A 14,743-nucleotide genomic window follows, 5' to 3' on the forward strand; every position below is an offset into this window, starting at 1 on the left:
AACCGGTTCCGAACGGGTGTGTTCTTGCAGAAAGGAAATTTAATCACCACCCACAAAGCTAAAGCAACATTTTCTCCGCAAGAAATTCTGAGGATGGCTGGTGCGTAGGTTTCGTCTTGAATAGCTTGTTCTCTAAGGAAAAATCTCAGGCCTCTCCAAATTCCGTTCTTGAACAGGTTCACAAGAACGAGTCACAAAATGAACGGATCCAAGAACCTAGAACCAAGAGTGAATAAATATAGAATTGAAATGCAAAGGAACCATAATTTTGAATGTAACAGACTAGAAGTCATAATGACGAGAGGAACAAGTTTCTGAACTGAATCTTTTGGGGGAACTGGAATCACAAGAACCGAATCCGGAAGTGGAAATGAACCGTTCGTTCATTTTGTAACTGGTTCTCCTGCAACTCCAAAATGAGCGTAAATTCCAGAAAATATGCAAAATTCCCTGACTATTCCCTGACTTTTCCCTGACCAACCAAATTCACTGACTTTTCCCTGTTTTCCAGGTTTTCCAGTCGCGTAGCAACCCTGCCAACTTAGTAAAATGTTAAGAAATTTTCCTCGATTTTACATTTTCGCGTATTTTAATTTTTTTTCAGCTTGGTCTCCTGAAAAACGTATAATCGAGGTTTCACTGTATGTAGGAAAATGCTTTGATATAATGCGGAGAGGAGGGAACCATGTTGCTAGTGACTTACGCATGAGACAGACAGAAGCTGATATGATGTTACGCACAATTACACACGCACACCTAAGTATCTCAATGGGTGAGGATTTATAATGCTGAAAATATGGTATAAATGTCTCTTACAGTTTTCATGTTATAAGCGATCAAAGTATGGGTTGCACAACTTTTGTAACACACTATAGTGCTACCATTTACAGTTGCATCATGCTACTTAACTGCTGTCCAGATGGCAGCACCAATCCTGAAAATTCTGGATAATACCTTCTACAACTTTCCACCTTGATTATTTATTTAGAGGTAACTTGGAGAAAAGTAACAAAAACAAGAAGGGGGAGGGTATTTCAAGTACCCATTTGCAATTCAGACTGCTCCCTATGATTAACAATGAATGAAGAACAAGCAAATTTTATGAAATTTCTTACATAATAGTGTTAGAAAACGAATTTGCTATTGGCTCAATAGTGATCAGTAGGGCTCGGAAGTTAAGGAAAAATTTTTTTTTTTCCTAGTGTCCGAAGATGAGGTCCAACATATACAATCGTATGTTCATTTTGGGTCATTGTAGGCCAGAAAAAGGTGAATTTTATTTGTCCTTTTTTTGCCTTTCTTTAGGTCTTAACGGCTTTTTTTTGCAACTTCACCTTCTTTCGACTACGTTTTTACTGCCCATTCTCAATTCGAATCATCATCAGTTCATCACCTCTTAAACATCCTTTCTGTATATATATTTGAACCATCCCTGAAACGAGAGAAAGACATTTTTGGACGACTGAAGCAGGTACGGTACAAGGTCCTTTAACCGTAACTTGTCTGGAAGGTCGCGCTGTAAGTGGCAACTTTCTCTTGTTTTCAAGCTTTCAGTTTTTTTTATTCATTAAAACTGAAGTTATTAATTAATTTGGATCACATTTATACGACATTTTTAGGTCTTTTTTGGCAATTTGTAGGTCTTCAACTTCCGAACCCTAGTGATCAGTGTCCTGATATATGTATTTTTCTTTCACCTACAGAGAACAGGAGGGGTTAAGAGTTTTTGGCTTCATAATTAATAGTTCTAGGAAACGAACAATGTAAAGTGAATTTTATAGTGTTCTAACATTACTCTGCACTCTTACCTGTGTGTAACGGTAAGTGAACACACATTAAATGTGAATTAAGACAAAAGGTAAAAATGGTAGGTAGGCAGGTGTTCAATGCTTTGGCTTTTATATCAAGTTCCTTAGAATAGTCACGTCATTTTATATAAAAATATTATGACTACAAAAAACACTAAAATTTTAGATTTTTCCTTCAAAATCTATATTCGAAGAATATTCAAAAACTACTGAAAAGATATAAAAAACTGCTGGTGTAAAAGGCAAAAAAAAGAAAAAAACTTCACAATTCTATTTTCCAATCGCATATATTACTTAAACAACTATGTACATCAAATGAAAATTATTTACTAGCCAACAACTTTCAACAAGAAACAACTCGTACATTCAAAGCCAGTTTGATAGGGACCTTATTAAGAATATAAAATCGTCATTGATAAACCTTTGCTGTAATGTGCATATTTTGAGAAGTGAAGCATATTTATCATCATAGTCAGAATATATTCCACTGTGTACGTGTGTGTGGGAAGTGAATCAAATTATCGACATTTTTCTTAAATCTTTGTAAAGTACAATTTCATTATTGTTATGTAATATGATTCTAAGGCATTTTTTTTTACATAAAGCTACTTATGCTCCTTTTATAGACACACAACCTGACTTCCAAGAAACATCAGATAAAGATAGGTTTCGTTAAACCAATTATAAAAGTGAATATCTTAAAGTATGATAAATATGAACGACTGTCTCAAATCAAACTCCAAAATCCTTATTTATTTGTATAAAAATATGTAATCTATCAAAAGAAAACTTGTACAACAAACAAAGATTCAGCTCCTTGTAGATAGAGATGTTCACTTCCCTTTGAAGTTTTTTAAAAAAAAGCATCTTTAATTTGTTTCATTCTAATACTGAACTTCCGTTACCCACAGTGCATTTTCATCATAGATTTCTACAACCTTCAAAGATGTTTAGTGATTGGTTATTTTACCCCGAGACGAACTGAATACATTCTTTATTCTTATGCACAGTTGTCACTAAGTCCCAAACGCCGGAGCCCAGGCTCGGAATATTTTCTTCCACTGCAAGATGTTCATTTCTCTGCATTCAATGCCTGGACAAACTCTTCCAATTTATCCTGTATCTGCCTTACACGCTCTAGACAATAGAAAATAAAAAGCATTATCACTAGGGCTAAGATTTTTCTTGTTTTGTATTTTATATTATTATTATTATTATTATTATTATTATTATTATTGATAGATTGGTACATCACTGAAATATAAAGAAATTCATGTTCCGAAAAGAATATTCAGCGTGTGTCTGTACAATACGAACTTAAAAGGGATCATTCAAGTAGAGATTATAGTGCAGCAAATTAATGTATATAACAAGTTGGTACCTTACGCCACATGTCAACATATTAAAAACAAGATGAAATTGCAACACGTAACTTGTTTGTCTTACATATTTTTGGACCAATCTTCGTTCAGAAGACAAAACACAATACAAGGTTTATTTGTTCAATTGAAGTTGTTTTAAGTCCACTTCATGCACAGAAAGGCTAATCGGGACTGAACCTACACTTCAAAGTGGTATCTAAACCACTGTGCAATGTGCCTCCATCGGGAATCGAACCCGGGACCCCTTGATTATTCAAGTCGACGATGTTACCACTATGCCACCGGGGAGGCCCAAGGTCTTTTTAGGATAAAGTAAGTTGTAGAAATTTCAGATTATTTTTCAATAATTTGTGCCTAACAGCAGCAATTTTCTCTTCACTCTACAAGCATACCAGCATGACTAAGAAGAGAATGACTATTCAGGAAATTCAAACAGACACATTCACAGACATTCTGAAATCACATGACACAGCAAGCTGACAAAACTTACTCAATTCTTCAGCCAACGTTACTCTCCTACCAGTCAACAATTGCAACTTCTTTTCACGATCCTGGCTGTAGTCTTCCAGTACTTCCTTTATTTCCTTGTCTAGACGGCGTGCTATAATAAACAGAAAATACATTTTTATAAACAGTCTCTGCATCATTTTATATACAAAAAAAGGTAAAATTTTATTTAATATGTAAATCTACAGAAAAAAATGTGAAAATTTTCAATTTATAAGTTTGAGCTGAATCCTATTCAGTCAGACTGCATTCACTATTGAAGTAAATAGTCATATTTGAAAATGAACATTTAACACAGAACTTTTATCTTGTGCCAGGAAGATTATGAATAAATAATGTGATTTTTACTTCATTTATTGGTTTTAACATGGGATTGATTGATTGATTTGGTGTTTTAAGTCCACTTTATGCACAGTAAGGCTAATAGGGACTGGACCTACAGTTAAAGTGGGATCCGAACCACTATGTGCCTCCACCAGGTATCGAACCCGGGACCCCTTGATTACAAGGTGACGATACTACCACTGCGCCATCGAGGAGGCCCTAACATGGGATTAAAATAAATATAAAACCGTATTACAACTGAATATGTGTCAGAAAAACAATATGGTTCCTGTTAAAATCATTTCTATTTGGGAAGAGCGTAAAATAAAATTAACCACATTCAAAGAAAGATGTAAATTACATCTACTACTTCAGAAGCAGATGCAAGTTTCACATAGGGATATTAAATACAGAATAAAAAAAAAATATTACCTTCCCTATTCATGACTTGCTGCCTCAATGCATTTGAAGTTACTTTTATCATCTGTTGTATTCTCCAAAATAAAACTACATCACTACAATCAACCTGCAAAGGAAGAACAACCAATTACTATTTAATGTTTAGTAGTAACCAGTAAAAAGAGCATAAATGAAAACAAACACACAAAAAGATACATAGGGATTGTTCCAATTATTATGAACATATGCCAAAGTAGTTCTAGTTCCATACATTTTACAATGGTGCATTTTACTCACTATCAATACACATAAAAATATATAAATGACTTAATGACTTACATGAGTGAGTAGAAATGGTTCAAAACGACGTTTCGGAAGTCTGTACTACTTCCTTCATCAGGTAAATAAAATAAAAAAAACTTTAGGTGCCAAACATGGTACCGCGTTGTTAAATCGTAAGTTGAGGATTCACGTTGAGGATAAAAAAGGTAAAAAACTTACTGTGACGGCATAAAAACTCCGATGAAAACCTTCACTGGTTAAAAAAGTTAAAAACAGAAACACACAACTAAAACAAATGAAAATCGACAACCTATTATAGCCCCTAGTGACTCCCGTCGGTGTTGGGTAGAACACATGGACTGGAAGCGCTCCTGTGCTGCGTTGAAGGGGAAAATGATGATAATGGGGAAGATGATGGTAATCTGGAGGAAGGGTGGATCGCTTTTCTTAAAAAGTGGGATAAAGCGGTAAATACAGACACTAAAAAGGTTTTTTATGTCACTCCCGAGGTTGTGAGGGCCGTCGAAGAATGGTGACGTAAACAATTGTAGAGGGGAATGTTGGAGGGGAAATTTTCCCCTTCAACGCAGCACAGGAGCGCTCCCAGTTCATGTGTTCTACCCAACACTGATGGGAGTCACTAGGGAGCTATAATAGGTCGTCAATTTTTATTTGTTTTGGTTGTGTGTTTTTTTTTTAACTTTTTTTAACCAGTGAACGTTTTCATCGGAGTTTTTATGCCATCACAGTAAGTTTTTTACCTTTTTTATCCTCAACGTGAATCCTCAACTTACGATTTGACAACACGGTACCATGTTTGGCACCTAAAGTTTTTTATTTTATTTACCTGATTAAGGAAGTAGTACAGACTTCCGAAATGTCATTTTGAACCATTTCTACTCACTCACCTAAGTCATTTATATATTTTTATCTCTAGTAACACAATTTGCCAACTGAGAGCAGGATGATACCTTTCAGCCTAAGTGATATGAATACATGTTTGGTTACACATATGGAATGTCTGCAGTATAGTATCACCAGCTTGGTTGCCAAAGGCATCATGTGGTTCACTTTCGATTTCCCTACCAAGACTCCCAGGTTCGAATCCCACCCAGGGCATGGGTGTTCTTTGCGAGTGTTCCTTTATCAATTTCATCATATCATCACTCATCCCTACCCTTCTTGATTATAAAATGACAAAAATGCACAGGAGCAGAAAGTCTTTGTGATTTGATGTTTTGTTGTATAGCATAGCTTTTCTGCCACCTTTGCCTAATCGCAGCGATTAGGATGAGTGATGATTAGGGAGCAGAAGTTGATGAAATGTCATCTTTTTCCTGATATCTCGGACATCATTACCCAAAAAAGGTAATTTAAAAGTGCATTTTTTGCCAATTTTCAGGTTTTAGGTCATTTCCCCCGATTTTCGGCACTTTCCCGTCATTTTTCGCAATATTCGGTATTGTTTCGTCATATTTTGTAACTTCTTTAATTTTGGTAATATTCTTGAGTCTTCTCACCAAGGTGAACATAGGCCTATATATATCTCGCAGGATCGCAATTTACGAGCAAAAGAAATGCTGAACTGGTGACAGTCTTTGTTGTGTCGGGGGAAAGCAACGGGTGTCCGTCTGGGGCAAACTGGGAAATTAATGCATTTTACACCAATTTATTCAGTGTATACGACCTTTTCATTAAATTGTTTTAAAATTATTCGGTTGTTTCAATTGGCAATCCTTTTTGTTTAATTTCCTTTTGATTTAACCTGAAACTAACAAATTTAATGGTCATTTTTTTTGCATTTTTTACATCATTTTTTCCCACTTTTTAGGGCATTGTATAGGTCATATACCTATATTTTTTAGGTCATCAACTTCCGCTTCCTAGTGATGATATTGATGAAGGGACACTCACAAATAACATCCATGCCCAGGCTGGGATTCGAACCTGGCACCTCTGGCATCATAGCATGCAGCGCTAACCGCTCTGCCACAGAGGTCAGCAGGAGCAGATGATTTTTATGAGAACAGTTGCTCTCATGAACTTTTTAAATTTTAGTACATGTACATGACCCACACAGTATCTATGTAAGGTGTTGCCCAACACCAACATGATGAAACATAGTGGAAACTATACTCAGCTTCAAGATGAACAAGGTCAAAAACTTAACAAATATGTACATTAAACAGTATTTCCTTACATACACATTGAGTACATTCCCTACAACAGACTTTGTTGTACATCATAAATAGATCACCTATTAACTATGACAATAGGAAAACAAAATAGATATGTACTTCATATCAGCATGAACAAGGTGAAAGGGTGGGGATGCTAAGGGGGGGGGGGGACTAAATCCTATCCTCCTGGAAATTGCTATCAATTTTAAAAAAGCTTAATCAAAAGAATCAATGATTTCATAAGTTTTCAAAATATTCAAAACATTTTTAAGAGAGGTCACACAATGTAAACCAAATTATTAAAATACTCTTGAATGAAGTGTCTAAAAGTTAGTAACAATATAGAATGACTATGCACTTCCACATAATAATGGTATGAAAGGTGACAAAATAAATAACACCAGTTGCGCTGCATATTCACTAACCTAGTGTATCAAGTAGAATAGTCTCCCCAAGCATGTAATAAACTGTATAGCTAAATTTCAATAGTTTATAGTAATTGTTATTCTTGTATGCATGTTCTGCTTATATTGCAGAATTTTTATTTCAATTTATGGTTGCTACAAGCAAGTAAACAATTTTTTTGCAACCACATTCTCTTCATCATACATTTATTTGTAATCTGATCCAATGGCGGCCGGCAGCAACTATGAAGGGTAGTGCCAACGTGATCAAGAAATCGAAGGAAAAATAAAACCCTCCGCAATGCCCCCCCCCATCCCCTCCTTGAGGTTGCGCCAGTGGCCAAGATGTTTATCCTCGTTTGGTAACGTGGATAACAACGTGTGTGTAAGTAATAATGTACTAATCCGATTCATCTTCACTCACTAATCTATCTTTATACACTACATGACACTTCCCTAAAAATATAACAATTACAAGAGGTAAGGAAAAACAAATCATATCACCTTTTCCTCCTCCATGCACACGTATTCTAACTGGATGTCGAAAATATCTTTGTTATGAAAAGAAATTGTCAAAATGGCAAAGGAAACTCGCAACATATAGGATTTTTTACTTTTATATTTTTAAAAAAGTTTGGATGGCCCTCTTGGTGCATCTATCTATTATCAAAAATGTTCATTTAACTTTGGAAAAATACTACGTTCGTTTCTCCAAAAGTAGGCAGAAATTACTTCCCCAACGGGTCTTACAAATCAGTCGTATTTAGCGACTTTTCTCTGAAGGTGGCAACTGTGTCAACACTGAGAAAGTTCCCTCGCCGTGCGAGGCGAAGACGGGCACGGTTTCTTATGGGCTAACCCCGCCCCCTGCCACTTTGTTCTCGGCTCATGGCGGAAATGTTCCTCGTGGAGACTTCTTCAACCCTCTGCACGTGTGTCAACTTGGTTAGGTCCATGGATTAGGCCAGCTCTTGGGCGGCACAAGGATACGAACGAAACAGCTGGCAATACAGTGAGGAAGTTGGGGCGGTCGTCATGTCAGCTTGACAGATTGCAAGATTCGAATCTCCTTGACTGTAAACTATCAATGTATTCATTTAACAATACTTGGCGAGGTATGCGTTTCTTCTGAGGGTAGTGCCATGGCACGGCGGCTCTACCCTTTGAGCCACCGCTGATCTGATCAATGTTAATTATAACAATAGGAGAAATTTAACAAAAAACAATAAAGAAGCATATTATAGAATGAATTATATCAATAATGTTTTGGCACATATACGCTATAATTTTATTGTTGCAGCCTAACAAATTCATTAACAGTTAAATGAGGAACCATCTTTATTTCCTACAAAAGGCCAAAGTTATGGATTTAGTATCTAGTTAAACTTTAATTATAAATCCTAAATACCACCAAGCAATTCAAAATCTCTTCCAAAAAATTCTGGTAGCACTGATGGATACCAGTCAACAATGACATGCCATATTTAAGCATGTATAGTGCACGTGTGTGTATAATGCGCACCCTGGTTTTTGATGGGTAAAAGTGACAAAAAATTATATCTCATATATAATGCGCAGAACAATCCAGTTTCAAGAAATGGCTTTCTTAGTTGTAGGTTGTAAAGCTGTTGCTATGTTGATCAAGAGTGAATGACGTCATACCTATTCAATTGCTCATTCCATCTTTTTAAAAATATATACTTTTTCTTTCCGTGAGTAATGTAACATTTATACGAGGCACATTCAGGACCTTCCAAATAGCAGTTAGCAGCACAAGATTTCTTCCATTAAGGAATTTACACACTCCATGTATGTCATATTATTTGGCCAGTAATACATTTTAATTTTTATTATCTTTTTCCTTGTTTTCTTTCATCCAAAGTACCATAAAAATCAGAACGTTTCTTCAGGTTTTGATTAAATTATTTCAATCGCATTTCACATTAGTGTCGTTATCTTGTACGGAATACTGTTTCCATATTCAGAAACTGCAGGATTCAAGCTTTACAACGATATATAACATGACAGGGTTCCGTAAACATGAAAAATCAATGCAAGTGTCCCAAAATCATGGAACAACCCTGTACGGTTTCGTGTTGGCTGTCTGAATTATTCCGTGCACAATACGCACCACAGTTTTTGGGGGCAAAAATTTTGGAAAAAAGTGTGCATTATACATGAGTAAATACGATATTTGTATTATGTACTAACATGCATATTTCTTTTAAGTACCGGCAAAATGAATATATAAAAATTACAAACTACAATTGCATTCATTCTGAACTCCAGTAGCATATGACATTTTCTTACCTCGGAGTCAATTCCCTGATGATACAAGTAGAAGCCCTTTCGACAATCATACGTCTTTGCTAGGCTTTTATTCAAGAAGTATCTCCTGTACACAGGATGCCACACTCCACGGATGAACTCATTGTCTACTTCTACTCCTTGAGTTTGTAGGTTTTTCCTTACAGCTGTTATTTCATCGTAAGACAATGATGGTCTGTGATTCTATATAATAAACAAGAAACATGCATTAAAAGAGAAACAGAAAAGGAAACATAATGTACTTCTTACAATTTTTTTGAATTATGCGTATAATCTTGTCTGTAAATGCACAGGAATCAAATCTCCCAGTAAGGTTTTATTACACCTTATAACTGTCTTAGAAATATTTATTTTCAAAAATGTTGAATGTCACGTGCCAGTTCCAACAACACAATGAAAAATGCAAGGAAGAAATGTTACCCGAGAGCAACGACAGATGGCAGCACACCATATAAAGAAGAGCAGAGTTCATTGTAGAAACTTGGAGCGGAGAAGAGCGATTATATATATTATAGTAAATGAAAAATATATAAAGGAAGTGTACAAAAATTATAGGAGTGAATAAAATGTTGTTAATAGCAAATTAAGATAAATGAGAATATGCTCGCATATGAAACAATTAGGAAAGTTAATAAGTGAGCAAATTAATTCAGAAATGTATCTCTTTTTGATCCTAGTGATCAAAATTTAATTTAATACCTCTGACGAGGAGAATATAGTCAGCTTTTGTATTTTGTCCATCCCTCGGTGGCGCTGTGTTCAATTAGACGCCCCAAAGCACTTACGGTTGCGCTTCTTATTAGACGCACTGGGCCATAGGCAGCACTTGCTGTTAGCGATCCTGGGCTATTCCCCTTTTGGTCGTTACATAGGAGGTGGCGCTATTGTCAGTTTAGATGCCCCTAATCTTTTGATAAATATAGCTTGTGTTGTTTATATAATGCCAAAGAAAGCGAGCGCAAATATGTAATTAAATAAGATTACGCTTTAAAAGGAAAGACAATAAATTAGAAGAAAGAAAAGAAGAATAAGCCTTCTCAAAAATTAGAAAGAAGAAGAAGCCTTTTCCTAAATACGTAGAAAGAAGAAGAAGTATTTTCCAAAAATAGAAAAAGAAAAGAAGAATAAGCCTTTTCCAAAAATAGAAGAAAGAAAATAAGAATAAGCCTTCTCCAAAATTAGAAAGAAGAAGAAGAAGCCTTTTCCTAAATAGAAAGAAGAAAAGAAGAAAAAGCCTTTTCCTAAATAGAAAGAAGAAAAGAAGAAGTCTTTTCCAAAAATAGAAAGAAGAAAAGAAGAGGAAGCCTTTTCCCAGATCAAAGATAGAAGGAAGAAGAAGCCTTTTCCCAGAAATTACGAGAAGAAAAAAGAAGAGGATTTCCTTTCAATTATTCATATATGTATAAGAAGAATATAACCGACGTAAATTTGGAATCAGCATATATATATATTTCAATGTATATACAAGCTTCGCTATATACTTTATCTGTATTGTGTATAGTTTCCAGAATATAGATCTGCATTTAACTATATCCTCTTGGCTATAAAATGCTTTCTTATTTGGAATTTTCGAATAAAGAACCTATCCCCTGAGATTAAGATATTTCTGTAGCCGTGGTAAATAACATATAAGTACGTACCACCAAAGGGCGTAGCATAGTGGCACACAACGTGGGGGCTTTACCTTACCCACGAATGAGATGTAGCATGAAGAACCATACATATTTTAGATGTCCACACAATTACACACAATATTTAAAAAAATGGATAAGGTAAACAATTTCTTCCTTATGAAATTGATCTTCATTTAGATTATATATGTTACACACACACCTATTTGAACTTCTTCACATTGCTTTTCTGCCTCTTGGGTTAATAGACGGGCCCAGGGGTAAAACATGGTAAGTGGCATTTTGGTCATTATTGAGCTACCAAGTAAAAATATACATCCATCAATTTTTGCTTGTAATTGCCATGTCATGCAATTTGCTTTGGACTCCTTGAACATTTCTCAAATTGGTAACCACAACACAAAATTTTATGATCTTATAAATGCTTCCAAATGCATTGGAATGTAAATACCTCATAATTTTTATCATTAGGTAACTAGGATGAAATGTTAACTAAAAAAAACTGAAATCTTTTATCATAATTTGTAATAGCAAAAATATAACAAGTACTTTTGTACTTACTGTTTCAGAGTACAGAACCTTTTCCAGCTCATTCTTCACAGCAGCTCGAAGGCTCTGCTCTGTAGTGCAGTGTTGCCAATACAGCCACCTTTCCTTAAAGCTCGGACCAATCATTTCCCTCAAAGTGCTCTCAGTATTCTGTGGGAAGTAAAACAACAGATTATAAGACACTAAAGTTAGGCTGATTAAAATAATAGCAGCATGCAACATACTTTTAGGTTAATAACTGAGAACATTGAGTTAGTTGGGTTTAGCAGAACTCAATGGATATCAGTCTCAGCTTTTTGTTAACAACAAGCAATGACTGAATGTACTCAAAATAAACTGTATTCAGGTAAGCAGAAAAACTTAGGTACTGTCTACTTTAAGAGTCCTCAGATTGAGGTAGCAGGCACATGCTTTCGTTGTTCATTTTTTAAATCTGACAAAGCAAATGAAAAGAATTGTTGAAGCAGCATAGCCCAATGTAACTTTCATTGGTGACAAGATATCACTGTAACAAAACAGTGATGTTCTGTATTTCCTCATTTAAATTGAACTGCTTTATTTTTCTGATTAATTTTGAAGGACCAATGCCTCATTAAGAGAGGCTATGGTATCTGGGACATACGTATCTCAGTTAATAACACAGTTGTAACACTGCACACACTCACTCTTTTTCTCTCTAAGAGAAAGAACAAGTCTTAATCTACTCGAGCTGGCTGTGAAAGAGCACTTATGCCGGATTCCATCAAGGAATACCTGTTCTCTGAAATGTTGGAGTTTGCTGGTAATAAAGTTTGCATCAAGATGAGGATTATTCCTAGTCACTTGAGCATGAGTGTTGAGTGTCAGTTTCCAGAAAGCCCCGCACTATATTGGCTAACTGGTTGAACTCCACCCTGACCTGAATTATTCTAAATTTGTCGGTTCCTGCACTGTGTCTGGTTAAGAAAGAGACGCACAAAGATGATATATACATATATTTAATGTCTACAATACAAATACATGATGGACTACACGATAAACATGAAGTAAGTCGGCTGTAGAATGTGTATCTACAGCACACTTGAAACTGCACGCGAGTGTCACGATTCATCTTTTGAAGACCTGCTTATCATGACTGCTCGCCAACGCCCAAGCAGAGAGCGTGGCTCAGCTCTTGGGGTGTTCCTGTTCTCAAAGTCTGCGGGAGGTTCAGAAGTTTTTTACTCCCACACATTCCACACATGTCTCACACTTCACACATAATATAAAATCACTTTACACTTGATGAATATATACCAAAAAAGAGAAATAAGATAAAAAAAACACTAATTATATACATTGGTCACTGAACAATGAGAAATGACAAGAAGTTAAACAAGTTTCTGTCAGTGATCACAAGAACATTCAGGGTAGCACGATGCCCAACATCCATGTGGTTCATCATGTGAAGACCAAAAAGAAAGCCTAAACCCCATACAGTGAAGCTTCTTGAAAAGCACCATGCGACTTCACAGTGAATCATTTTAAAAGGGAGAAAGTAAGTTAGGTGCTCTTGATTTCTGCTTGATTGCATATTTTAATATATTCAGTGAAAATAAAGATTTAAAAAAAAACTGGACAAAGAATGATGTCGACTTAAGACTTTTTTAAAAATATATATATATTTCTCAACATTATCTGCCACACATTATTTCCACCTTAAAATGTGGTATGAATGGCATGGAATGTGGACAGAATATCATCAATGACACCAAAATTTTGAAGCTCCCACCAAGAATCGAGCCCAGGACAGCTTGCACTGAAGGTGAACACCAACAATATAACAAAAAAAAAAAAATCTCATACCTTACATCAAAGAATACTAAGAGTTTTTAATACTTTTCAAAATCGATTCATATTATTTGCTAACAAATCACAAAGGGCAGGACACGAGGAGAAATAATATTCCTTCATGCACTTAATATATAAACATTTACCTTCAGCTTTTCAACAACACTATTTTCCAAGAACTTAAGAGCTGAATCCCAATGTTGTTTATCATGAACAGAACGATCTTCCAATGTATTTAGCTGAATTACTCGAAGCATTTCTGAAGCCTGGAAATAAATACATAAATTTTGAAATTACTAAACTTAATTTGTAACTGTGAGAGTCAACATCTTGAAAAGTAATAATTTAGTGACAAGAAGATTGCTTCTTCTCAGCAAAAATATTAACTGGTTCAAAGCTAATCTTCTGAGATCTTCCTACAAAGCTGGTGGTTTAGTTGTGCCAGTGTGCCACCCAGTACTGCTTTTATGTAACCAGGTGCACCATGCTACACAAAATGACTGTAAATACATATTTAGTTTTTACAATTACATTATTTAATATTAATTTGTTTCATCTCTACCCAAACAAAACCTAACATACCACAATAACCCCTTTGCTATTTAAGAACAAGATAATAGTTATTTTGTTGGGAAAGACTTGAGATGAAACAATTCTACCTCATTGATTTGAGGTGATACCAGTATTGGTGTTAGTATTGGCTTGAAAGTATTTGCTTTAACATACTCATCAGTACTGTTTTAGAGAAAAGAAAGATAATTTTCGTTCTACAGGGTTACTTCAAATTCGACGTATTCCTTTGAAGGCATGATTTTGTTGAAAAAGTACCGGTTTCCAGTTTCAAAATTAAAATAAGAAAAAAGTGGTCATCGAATTCAACTTGTTTTAATTTACACATGACAACACGTCAACAATATTTTATGAACAATAAAACAATCAAAAGCACCGAACGTTTTCGAAGAGCAGGTCTAAACTTACTCAATGTTTAAATTTTCAATGAAGTTGGTTACCAAAAAACAGCAAATATCTCAAAAAATCAATAAGACACTAAGCGTACAAACTACTAGAAAAGCTTCCTCTCTCCGATGACGTATTAATGTTCACCAAAAATTAAAAATTCCTGGAAAAAAGTTCAATAAC

At 35.2% G+C, this 14,743-nt stretch overlaps 1 protein-coding gene across 6 annotated transcripts in view; it reads right to left on the reverse strand.

The window, feature by feature from the left end:
- Positions 1–2,084: 2,084 nt before the first annotated feature.
- Positions 2,085–14,743, reverse strand: part of Opa1 (Opa1 mitochondrial dynamin like GTPase) — a 61,757-nt gene continuing 49,098 nt past the window's right edge. For all 6 annotated transcript variants that reach the window (XM_083114258.1, XM_083114259.1, XM_083114256.1 and 3 more), the window contains 6 exons: positions 13,750–13,869; positions 11,807–11,944; positions 9,597–9,797; positions 4,454–4,547; positions 3,681–3,791; positions 2,085–2,945 (listed from right to left, as the gene is read on the reverse strand). In XM_083114258.1, the coding sequence (XP_082970384.1) occupies positions 2,881–2,945; positions 3,681–3,791; positions 4,454–4,547; positions 9,597–9,797; positions 11,807–11,944; positions 13,750–13,869 (729 nt within the window). In that variant the 3' untranslated portion in view covers positions 2,085–2,880. The remainder of the gene's footprint in view (positions 2,946–3,680; positions 3,792–4,453; positions 4,548–9,596; positions 9,798–11,806; positions 11,945–13,749; positions 13,870–14,743) is intronic.

Source organism: Lepisma saccharinum, chromosome 29, assembly GCF_977018435.1.
Source record: "Lepisma saccharinum chromosome 29, izLepSacc3.1, whole genome shotgun sequence".
Classification (NCBI taxonomy): Eukaryota; Metazoa; Arthropoda; class Insecta; order Zygentoma; family Lepismatidae; genus Lepisma; species Lepisma saccharinum.